Below are 12,146 nucleotides of genomic sequence, written 5' to 3'. Positions count from 1 at the left end.
TAACCACCACCACTACAACAACCATAACCACCACCACCACTACAGCAACCATAACCACAACTATACCACCACAACAACAACCATAACCACAACAACCATTGAAACAATTACCTATATCATCCTTACCTTTTTACATCGCCCCCTCCCTCCCCTACACCATTAGCCAACGTCATCACAGCAACAACCACGAAAACGATGAACGAGTGACACGTGCTGACCTTTGACATCACCTGACCTCACCTATGCGTCATTTTTAAGGTCGTTACGTCATCGCCTGTAGTGTTGCCAATGCCTTAGCTGGATTGGTGGTGTTGAGTTGCCAATTGATTTTTTATTTTGTTTTATCGGGCGTCGCAGGTGAGAGATTTCATTGTAAAATCATAATAATATAAGGAATTTTGTCAGATATTATATTAGTTTTTAATGATATGTTATAGTTATTATCGATAGTTATCATATTCTTATATTAATGTGTGATGATTGATTAATTTACGTATGATTCGGTATTTTTGTCCTGAAAACACCTGGAGATTAGTCCCCTACTAGTCACATTAGTTAGGTCATCTTGTCACATTAGGTTAGGTTAGGTCAGGTCTTTATTAGGTTAGGTCAGGTCTTGTCACATTAGGTTAGGTTAGGTCAGGTCTTGTCACATTAAGGTCACAGTTAGGTCAGGTCTTGTCACATTAGGTTAGGTTAGGTCAGGTCTTGTCACATTAGGTTTGGTTTGGTTAGGTCAGGTCTTGTCACATTAGGTTAGGTTAGGTCAGGTCTTGTCACATTAGGTTAGGTCAGGTCTTGTCACATTAGGTTAGGTTCGGGGCTAATTTTCAAGTGAATCATTTAGTGAAAGACGACACAATAAAGGTGTTTCTTGTAGACAGGAAAACACTACAGGATATCAACAAAACAATGTAATTATTTAGTTTTTATTTGGTAAAACAAACAAACATTCAACAAAAACAGTCGCAGTAAATAGAGACATTCTGTACAGGGTGGCGCATAAGTTACTCTCCCGACGGCATATTTTCACGACAATTATTCTCGGTAAAACAACTTATGTGCCACCCTGTTTACACGACCCAGATGGTAGGTGGAGATGTTTGTCTTAAATGACGTGTTTCTTTATGTTATGGTGATACGTAAGATGGTGTATGTCTCAAGGAGTGAATATACACACACACTCACACACCCTCCACACACACCCCACACATGCACCCATCCCCTCGAGCCCCCTACCCATCATCCACACCCCCGCCCACCATCCGCCCCCACCCATCCTTTCTAATTGCACTTCCAGGTCAAAGTCGTTAACCTCTCGCTCGTTTACCTCATCTCATTAATTAACTCCTTATATAATCGAACACCTGGTTGAGGCAACACCCCTGTGAGCTAATTTGTCCCTCAATCAATGCTGTTACCTGGGTGTTTATATGAACTGTATATATATTAGTGTGCGTGCGTGTGTGTGAGAGAGGACATTCACTAGTGACTGAGAGAGTTTGGATGTACAGTATGTACAGTATGTCTGTGTACATATTGTGGGTGTTTGTTTACATATACGTAAGCGTAAACATGTGCTTGTACACTTATGAGTACGAGTTTGTTTATATCTGTGTATAGTATGTGTGCGCATTACTGTATACATTCGTGTGTGTACTTATATTCATACCGTATATATGTACACACGTATGTATATCACGGTGTTTACACGTTACGTCACATTTATGCAGGCTACGTCTCTACACGTCTGATGGCAGGGAAGGGACAGAGATGTGGTGGCAGGGGTGTGGTGACAGGGAGGGGGCAGGGGTGTGGTGACAGGGAGGGGGCAGGGGTGTGGTGACAGGGAGGGAGCAGGGTGTGGTGGCGGCAGGGTGTGGTGGCGGCAGGGAGGCGTGTGGGGGCAGTAATCACCATCACGTACGTCATAACCTCCTCCCGCCGTCTCCACCACTCACCCCACCTTCTAATCATCGCTCCACCGAAGACTTTCAAAGAGGAAGCACAGCGACAGTGTAATTACAAGACGGATTTGTTTTCGATAATTACAACACAAACACCTAGGCAACTCCTGAGAGTAGAAAGGCCTAACGATTTCAAAGGAGAAGATTAACATACGGAACTTATTGTGTCTGCAACTGCGAGCTACGTGGCCAGTGACTTTCAACATGCAGCTGGGTGGTGCCTGGCAGGTCGCTGGTGCTTTGTTATGAGATTTTTCTTCGTATGCCTCCTGATAAGCCATTTTTCTACGCTATGTTCATTTGCAAGATGTCTGATTTTGTTTTTATTTTCTTGTTTTATACCCTAAATGCAGATGAATCTATATAGTTGTAGGAGTTTGAGTAAATGTGTTGACATTTTATGATTCATCAACTGATTGCACACTGTCATCATAGAATTTATCGAGGACTGAAAACTAAAACTTGCATTATCACACAATTCTTTCACAGTGAGGCGAAATGGTCATTATTCCTCACTGTGTACTAGAGTTAACAGACTGAGACACCCGGTGCGAGGTGTACCCTGCTAGCACACCCAAGATGCTGGTGATATCATTGTCTTACGGTGTGCTTAGTCTTCTGTTTTAAAGTGTTGCACTAATGCATCTCTTCTCCACTTGCAGACTCCATAATCATCTCTGAAGCTTCGGCAAGTGGATGGAGGTAGGCGGGAGTTGGTGGGTGGGAGGCGAAAGGTGGTGGTGAGTAAGAATGGGTGGGCGAGTAAGGTGAATGACTGGACGAGCTGTGGATGTGAGAGAGGTGGTGAGGCGACGGTGCTGAGGGCTTGTAATATGAGCGATGAGGAAGAAGGTAAGGTTGAGTGTAAGGATGGGATGAGTACGAGAGGTAAGGAAGGGGGTGGAGAGGTGAATGGTAATGGTAGTGGGAGAGAGGGTCGTATGGTGATGAAAGAGAGACAGGGTAAGGGTGGTAACTCGTGGGAACTGCGTGAGGCGAAGACTCTCTCATGGGAGACATCATCTTGTGTGGAGCCTCAGATGGCTTGGAAGGACTATGAGGAAGGGAGTCCTCTGATGGAGGTGAGGTGGACTCGCTGGGGTGACTGGTGGTGGGAGGACGGCTAGAGGGTGCCAGAGTTGGCATAATGGGATAATAGGTAGAGGGTACGAACGGCTTACTAGGAGGCAGCATAGTGGTCATCATCTTCCTGTACAAGAGGTCGTCGTCCTCCTCAGAACTCACCATCTCGCTGGATACCTCGGATGATTCTTCGTCCTGTTCGTTTGCTCTCATCTTGGACGAATACGGGTGAGGCTCCATCTTACTCGACATGCCCATGTCTTGACGATACAAGGGTCCATCATCTTTTTTCTTCATATCATCTTCCTCCTTCATCATGACTTCCTTCATCTTATCGAACATCTCGTCTTTGTCACTTTTCTTCATCTCGGTCACCAACTTGTAAGCTTTAGCGTGTCCGTTCGTCGGCTTCCTCATCTCTTCGTGGTTTGTGTCTTTTAACTCCATCGGCGGGTGACGGGGAGGAGCGGTGTTGATACGGTACGTCTTTGCTTTCTCAGCAGGATGTTTTAGGATCATAGATTTAATATTTTCCATATATTTGGGATGGCCAGAGAGGTTTTCCTGGTACTTCTCCACCCTGTCATGAACAGGGTGCGAGGTCTTCATACCGTAGTGGCCGGGTGAAGGAGGATGGTAGGAAGGAGTGTTGTGGTGAGGTCGGCCTGGTGGAGGAGCTTGGTAGTTGCGGGTTGGATGACTGTTATGAGAGTTATAGCCTCGCCAGGAGGAATCGTAGGGTTGTGGGACGTGTGCATACGCTGTCGGATCCTCAGTGAAGCGACTGTGTACTGGGGAGACGACCTGCTTACCTATCTCCCTTGCAGTGTGATCCATCTTCATGTCACTGTGACGATCCTTGTCTTCCTCGTGGCCTTTCTCACCATCATCCATCTTCATTTTCTTGCCGTAAATCTCTCCTTCCACCTTCTTCCCCATACGTTTCTTCTGCCAATCATACCCGTCAACGCCTCCTTCGAGTTGTTCGTATGTGATGACTGGTCTAAAGCCGTGTTCGTCGGCAATGTAGGTCACTCTCTGGAGGCGTCCATCCGGTAGCCTGACGGTGTAGGAGCCTCGAGTAGACACACCATCGCTCCACTCACCGCGGCTCTGACTCCACGAAGATCCCGCCTCAATCACCTGGTACTCGAACTGGTAGCCACTACCAGCGCCCTGTGGAGTATAAGGGAGTTGTTAAGATAATACCTCCCGTGCCAGGTACAAATAAAGGTGACGGTGGCGAAGAACCGAACCAAATCTCCATTAAAAAAAAAATCCCTCTCTACCTCGTGGTCGCCACCAACACACTCACTTACCCTCCCACCTCTCACCCACCTGCCCCACCCCAGACCTTCATCTCCCATCACAAACACATAGCCTTCACTCCTCTCCCTTTCCTCCTCTCTAAGCTCTTTCACTCACCGAAGGCCTGAAGACGGTGATGGTGGTGTCGTTAGGTGGGTACTGCTGCTGGGGACCTCCTCTACACTCCCCCAGGTACGAGGACAGCAGTAGCACCAGCAGCAGAGACGGGACCTGGTGGGAAGAGGATTGACGGAGAGGTTATGAAGAGTAATCAAACAGCGATGTGCTTCTGTAGACACACAGATACAGTTTAAAGTGCAACTCGCATGTCCTTAACTTAATCTAACCTAACGCTAAGCTATCCTAACCTAATTTAACACAAACCTACCCGAACCTAACCTGATACTAAACTGCTATAATCTAACCTTACCAATCATAAATTAACCTAACCTAACATTTTAATAAGTCTGAAGTATAATACAGACATTTTAATTAGGCTGTACTTTCATGACCCCTTCACTTAAAAGGTTACCTGATGAAACGTAACTCTCAAGGAAGGTCAAACACGTAGGGGGGAAGGGAGGGGGGGAGAGAAAGCAGGGGGACTAGTTTGTTTATAGTCGTCCAGATTCTACAAGTTCTGTCATTGTCTGGGTCAACTGTGTCGACCGGGAGTATAACGGATCACCTGATGATTAGCTCCTTATCTTTTTTTTAACTTTAAGATTAACCACCATAACATACCATTACATAACATAACATAATTTAGCCTAACATAGCATGAAATAACATAAACTACTGTAACAGATGAGATGAACTAACATAAATCAAACAAAAACTAACGTATTAAGACAAACTTACAGACATGCATGCTTTATCAAGACGTTAACTCAAAAAAGTCATAGATCTATTGTTTTGGTAATAATAAAGATATTGCTCAAGTTTTAAATGGAACGCCGCAATTTCATATACTGATTATTTTTTTTTTATCATCAATACAGATATCCAAATAATAAACAGAAATCTAATCAATTCACAAACCGAATATCCCTCCATAGCTGAACACATGGAACACACAGGCACAAACACCCACAGAAGTAGACCAGTGACTGAGGTAGCATAGTCTCTCCCTCACTTTTATACCCCCACTCCGTGTCGTTCGTTCTCTCTAATTATGTGTCGATTGCAGTCGTTTTCTATCAATGGCGGGGAGGTTAAGGAGCACTGGGCGTGGCAAACTTAACCAAACCACTTGAGAGGAGAAAGTAAACTCATTTTTTGTGTAAAGTATCTGAGTGCGGATGTAATGGCGCTGTAAAAATCGTTATTAAATTTGGAACTCTTTGTACATAATAGCTGTATCCCGATGTAATAGTTATTATTACTTAATTGACGCGTAATTGAAAAACCCATGACACACTTTATCTTTACGCAATAAAACACTGCTGTTATAATCTGGGTAGAACTGCACGATGGAAGGTCAGGAATATTTGTTTTCCTATAAATTCATTTTTTTTATGTAAAGTTAGTGAAATATTTCCCAGTGCCTACCCGTTTCAGATGATCTATTTTCCATCACACAATATCGACATAGACAACCTTTTGGCATACTTCCCGTCCCATCCCGAACTTTCGTAAATTAAGCGGGAAAAAAAATCGAAGATTCTTGGAAACCTAAAGCCAAAGATCACCAGCCCCATATTTAGTGGATCACAACTCATGTAGGGTCGTGTGTGTGTGTCCGGGGCGTAGGAAGACGTTACCTGATGTGTTGGCGGGAGCAGTGGGTCCTGGGGGGAGAGATATATACACCTTGAGTTTTTTATTGTATTTTTTGTTGTTCTAATCTATCTGTCTGTCCTATTCCTTTCCATTCTTTTTCTCCTCTTTCCTCTCCACCCCACTCCTTCATACCTTTCCTTGCTTCGATCTCAAACCCCCTCCCACCAACTCCCTCTGATTCTCCCCCATCCCATCTAACATTAATACTTATAAAACGAACTATTACGGAATTTTTCAGTCAACTTTATCTGCGTCAAAGTATATCAAGATTAAACTCAATTCTTCTCAAATTTACCTTCAAAATCAAATGCAAATCTGGTAACGATGTACTGTAGGTCTGAAGTGCTTCGTGTGATTAGGTAAAGTTTTGTGTAATGTTATAGTGAATAAAAAAATGCTCACACATCCTTCTAACCACTCATAAACCTAACCACCCACAAAATAATATTCTATCTAATTTTTGCTTTTTGTACCCTTGATAGATTTTAATTTTCATAAGAGAACAGCAAGCATCTCCTGCCAGGGTCTATACACACGGCGTTCTCTTCCTCAGAAATTAGTGGTTTACCAGCCGACTGAAAGAAGCAACAGCGTCTCCTCACCCCTTCATTTCAACCTTCCCAACCCTGTCATTGTGTCTTTGCCATCCATTACACTCATGTACAGACTTACGTACATTCGCATACAGTAAGCTAAGTACTACTCGTTTACTAGTATTATCCTATTTGTTGAACATCTGTTTTTGCGTCAATGGTTGGTCTTTGCCGCCGTCAAAACACAGCCGATAATTTTGACGGGAAATGTTTACCTGCACGAAAATGTAAACAAACAAAACGCTAAATCCCTACTGAGATCATTATTGTACAGGAGTGTGTTTTAGAGAGCATTTGACTTTTACATTTTAAGTCACAAATAGTACATAGACGCTCCTCCTCGGTGTTTTTTGCCCCCAGTATTATTTTCAACACGAAGGAATCAGTTCTGGGGGTTCTTTTGGTCATTGTCTAAAATCTTCCAGCTTATGGTAGCATGTTCCTGGACGTGATATGAATCCTGACAGTAACACAGTAGAAGATATATTCTGGTATTCGTTTAATAAAGAGAAGGAACTATTGACAGGGTAACACATAATATAACTGTTGAATCTTCTTAATATACAGTACACGTAACACAACTTTACTCACCATCCTCCTCCCTATGCTACAAATATTATGTAATATTAATGATAACTTACCATTTAAAAAGTTACATTAATAATTTTAATTTACGTAAAATTTAGATATAGAAACAATAACGTTGTTCTTATGCAGACTCCCGCAATCATATATAATGGCTCTTGTGTAGGCCTCCATCTCCTCAGTATAAGGTATAACTTGGTATATTTTACGAGGTGAAGAGAAAACTCAACCACATTTGCATAATATATTGCATACCATCAATTTCCTTTCACCGTGAGCCTTAACGACACATTACACCTTCTAAGTGGCGTCGTAAAATAAGTTAATATGGAAGTAAGTATTGGCTATAGAGGTCATGAGAGAGACTGTCCAGATGATGCGAGTGTAGTGAGCATGAGCCTCGACCCTGTGTACAAGATGGCGTGACCTAATAGTGTACTGCACGTTACTGTGTGCTGTTTATATTGTGAGATGTGTGTTATTGCTTCTGGCTATACTTGTGTTGCTTTATTTAAGTTAGTAAATAGATGTAAGGAAGTTCTCCCTGCAGCTAGGTGGCGGTGGGGAAGGAACCGCACTATTTATGCAAATTTCTGAGTGTTCTGTGAAAATAACCTATAATGGACTATAAATAAATGCACTTCTATATAAGTAGGTGATTACTTATAACTATACTTATAAAAACACACAATAAGGAACATTACACAAAGTTAAAGTAGCAGAAGTACTGTACAGAATAGTATTAAAATGAATACTCTTAAGCTACAACGGAACACAAACTTCAGATGATAAAGTTAAATAAAAGGTCGAAGAATTTAACAAGACGACAAGTGTTCCTTCTTGACCTAGGAACACTTTACGGCGTGAGGGTTGACCCATAAACAATGATCACAATAATAAAATGAGTTGCACTGTGACTATAATCATTAAATAATTTGAAGGGTGTTGGTGGCATAGTGGTAATGCATGTATTTCTCACACTATTCCGTGGGTTCGAGTCCAACTTGAACTGGACGCACACATGAGAGCCAGGTTTCCGCCAGGTTCAGTACTGTACTACAGCTCCCTCCTGTACTGACACTGGACAATAAAGGTAATAACAAAACTAACAAAGCACAGACAAACTGGCCGATTGGGTAATAAGCTGATAAATGGTAAAATGTTAATATACTAAATAATTAATTAAATGATTGGAGTTACCTTTAAAAAAAAAATAACAACTTCCTTAAAATACTCCAAAGACCATTCTCTATTATTTCTGGTTTGTCCAATAGATGGCGCCAGTGTCAAGGGCATAAAGAAGTTATAAGGGAGTTTCAGTTCTTTATAATATTCCTTGATGTTGACCGTCCACGCCTCCACGGTCCATCAGTGACCGGTCAGACAGTCACCAACTTGGTCCAACCAGTGCCGGCTACACGCCACCGTCTACTGTCTCCCACATAACTTACTGCCATAAAGAGATTCCCACATGTACTCTGTAAAACATTACTAGAATAATGGCGCTACAAACACCTAAGATAAAAGCTATAGTGTGGAGAGGTGAGAAAGTTTAAAGTGTTATGCCAAGATTAACAGTTGTGATGTAAACAAACTGTTGTCAAACTTATGGAAGAATTTATTGGTGAAAATATTATTAATCACACCTGTGTGTTAAGTGATTATATAGTGAGTGATATTGAAATATTTAATGAGCGTTTGTGTAACAAGTGATAATTAGTGACCTTGTTTAAGTGATAAATAGTGACCCTTTTTAAGTGATAATTAGTGACCCTTTTTAAGTGATAATTAGTGATCTCTGTTAAGTGAAAATAAGTGACCTAGGGATGACGTCACCAGCAAGACCACCAGTGAGTATTTTTACTATTTTTGGTAATATTGAAGATGTTGCTCCTGCCTCAGCTGCTACCTGATGAAATTTCTCCATAGAAGATAAAGGCTTTCTTACCTCGAGAAACAGACAAAATGCAAGAGTTTTTTTTTTTTTTTTTTTTGCGAGATATCGGTTTTGAACTTACGAAGTGGGTAGAGAGAAACAGCCGCCACTTGTGTCAGGTTTACACTGTTGAAATTTTTTTCTCTCAAAATCCTTTCATTCTATTTTAGGAGAATAAAACAGGAAGTCACTGTAGTGTTTTAAGTGAGGTCTGGTAAGTTATGAAAGATTGCAGACTGCAAGAATATTTTGCCACTTGATAAGTAATTGATGGCTACTGATGTTATGGGTGCCAATGATGTCATATTGGAAATTACTTGAGAGATTGTGTCAAACAAAAGAAAAAAAGAACTTGTGGGGTTGATGCTTGGTCACCATAATACGTAAGTCAAAAAAATCTGCAGGAAGAACCAGAACAATCTCTGACTAAAGGGTCATCCATTGGCCGGATGGCGGGCCAAGACTTGCTCCTCTGTGTACGGAAAAACGGCGAATATCGTAAAATTGAAGTGACAAAAAACGCGTTGGTAAATATTTAGAAGTTGCCAACACTACTTTTATATTGAGTCTTATAAAAGGAGAAAGAGGATAAACTAAATATAATTTATTCTATAATGTGTCCATCAGAAATTTATATTTTTCAAGTATTTTAACATATAAATTTAACAAAAATATTACTTGTTCAAATTGGGCAGGGCTTTGAAGTAGAGGGAAAATGTGAGGTAAAATACCAAAAATAACACCAAACAAACCTTTGAAAACCTGACCTAACATTTTTTAACCATTAACATCCTAAAACTCTAAAGTTTACCTTACTTATGTTTTCGGTGTTTAGTAGATGGTGTTGTTTTCGATTTTTAGTATGTGTTGTTGCTGTTTTCTGTGCTCAGATTAGGAGGGCTCCATAAACTCAAAAGTGATTCTTAACATTTTTACAAGTTAAGAAAGATTAGGTCAGGTTTTCAAAGGTTTGTTTGGTGTTATTTTTAGTATTTTACCTCGCATTTTCCCTCTACAAAGCCCTGCCCACTCTGAACAAGTAATATTGAGAGTACAGTAATTTTATCAGTTCAAATGCTCGAAAACTATAAATTTCCGACAGAAACATTATAGAATAAATTATAGTAGTTTTTTCTTTCTCCCTATATAAGACTCGGTATATTATATAACTAGGTGTTGGCAACTTCCAAATATGATGCCCTGACACACCGGCCCCCCCCCCTTCTTCCCCTTACTTGTAAATGCTTCGGATTCACAAGTCGATACCCTCGGGATTCATTGCTCACAGAGAGGGTGGATTGACAACACTGATTGTACCAGTCGGAAAAATTCCAAACTGTAAATAACCTCAGATAAGAATTTTGTTTTTCTTTCGACTTGTTTTACTCGTATCACTCGTTACCTCGGACTAAGAGAAGAAGAACCGTCTCATTTACCTCAGTCGTATCTACTAACAGCCACACATTGACTACGCCTCACAATATCGATGGGAGATTTAAAACATCTTATGGTGGTATAGTGTTTTCCTCGTTATGTTCCTGTGTGTGTTGGTGTTACAAGCTTAACATCACGTGAAGGTTAGGCCACCCGACGGCCCACCCAGCTTCCGTCGCCTGATAGTTAATCACCGTAATGCTAACCAGCCGTATCGCTAACCTAACCTATAACCCTAACTAACATAATCTAACCTAGCATTACTTGACCTAACATAATCTAATCTAGCCTTAGGATGTTTATTTAGCAGGTGTAATAAGCTGTGGTGTCTAAGATAAGCTGTGGTGTCTAAGCTTCAGGTGATCCCAAGTTTTTTTTATCAGGTGCTTTGTTGACAACGGAGGCAACAGTCTGTGGTTGTTATCAAGAGAGATTCGCTGTCTCTCCCTATCTCTTAGCTTTATCGTTATTAATATTTTAGATTAGATATTGTGAGGGAGCGATAAGCCCAACTCCCATGTAAGGTCCTGTTCAGTAAGTCATTGGAACATCAGGTATATTCAAGTCCCTCAAGGAGCTATATCCAGCAAGTGCAGCGACGACGAGGAGTGTTTGTATCTGGTGACGAAGGGGCTGAAAGGGGTGAGGAAGAAATACAGAGTCGATAAAGATTCAAATTAACCACATCCCCCCCAAGAATTAGTGTAGGTGTTGCTGAATGGAGATAATCTGGTTAGTGGTGGTGACGTCAAGGTTAGAAAATAAAAATAAAATCCACTATGTAATGCCGTGGGTGGTGGAGGTCGTGGGTGAGGTCGTGGGTGATGGAGCACCTTACTGGGAGGTAAAGCCAGCAGGTGGTGACGTGCAGGACACAATATAAGTGAACGGTAAAGAAAGTGTTTTTATATCGACAGCTCATTGAAGGACACGGGAAAAAATACAATTGTCTGACGTCATTGAGATTATAGAACAAAACGAGACGATTATGTTGTTTTATACAGTAGTTTAAAGTTTGAAGAGGAAACGCTTGCATACAGTCTATCTTAAGGTTAATTGGCTCTTATTCGACTCTCTGTCCAAACACCAGAAGAGTAGTAAACACAGATGTTGACGAGGCCGTGAAGGTTACCACTCCTCGCCAGCATGTCCTACCCCCGCCCAGCACAAGGCCCACGGATAGGTAAGGCGAAGGAGGGGTTATTGGTTTCGTTAAATATGTATATCTATGGACACAATTCCACAATAGTTACTGAACCGGTTTTGATGAACCTTTGTGGGTGAGTTGGATGTTGACCAAGAAAGAGGTGGTTTGATTTGGGATGAATTACGTCGTTGGTCAAAAAGTTGAGATGACACTCAGACACATTTTGTAATACGTCTTGTCATTATCACCCTTAATAAGAATATTGTTTTCATATTATTATTACTATTATTATTATTATTATTAATATTATT

The 12,146-nt window shown here is 41.2% G+C and overlaps 2 protein-coding genes across 3 annotated transcripts in view; one reads left to right on the top strand and one right to left on the bottom strand.

Annotated features, from left to right (window-relative positions):
* Positions 1–1,275: 1,275 nt before the first annotated feature.
* Positions 1,276–5,456, bottom strand: LOC121878330 (extensin-1-like). Its single transcript, XM_042384485.1, has 3 exons — positions 5,400–5,456; positions 4,476–4,589; positions 1,276–4,226 (listed from the first exon to the last, which is right to left on the bottom strand). The coding sequence occupies exons 1-3, from the start codon at positions 5,424–5,426 to the stop codon at positions 2,604–2,606; spliced, it is 1,764 nt and encodes a 587-aa protein (XP_042240419.1). The 5' UTR covers positions 5,427–5,456; the 3' UTR covers positions 1,276–2,603.
* Positions 5,457–11,216: 5,760 nt separating this feature from the next.
* Positions 11,217–12,146, top strand: part of LOC121877071 (tyrosine-protein kinase SRK3-like) — a 10,535-nt gene continuing 9,605 nt past the window's right edge. The window contains exon 1 of one of the 2 annotated variants that reach the window (XM_042382720.1): positions 11,217–11,330. Coding sequence is in view for 1 of the 2 variants with exons in the window: in XM_042382702.1 (XP_042238636.1) it covers positions 11,835–11,871 (37 nt within the window). In the remaining variant the exon portion in view is untranslated. Of the gene's footprint in view, positions 11,872–12,146 lie in introns of both variants that reach the window. The other variant, XM_042382702.1, reaches the window with a different exon arrangement.

Source organism: Homarus americanus, unplaced genomic scaffold, assembly GCF_018991925.1.
Source record: "Homarus americanus isolate GMGI-L3 unplaced genomic scaffold, GMGI_Hamer_2.0 scaffold33468, whole genome shotgun sequence".
Classification (NCBI taxonomy): Eukaryota; Metazoa; Arthropoda; class Malacostraca; order Decapoda; family Nephropidae; genus Homarus; species Homarus americanus.
Note: the sequence above shows the minus strand (reverse complement) of the source record. Positions and strands in the feature narration are given on the sequence as shown.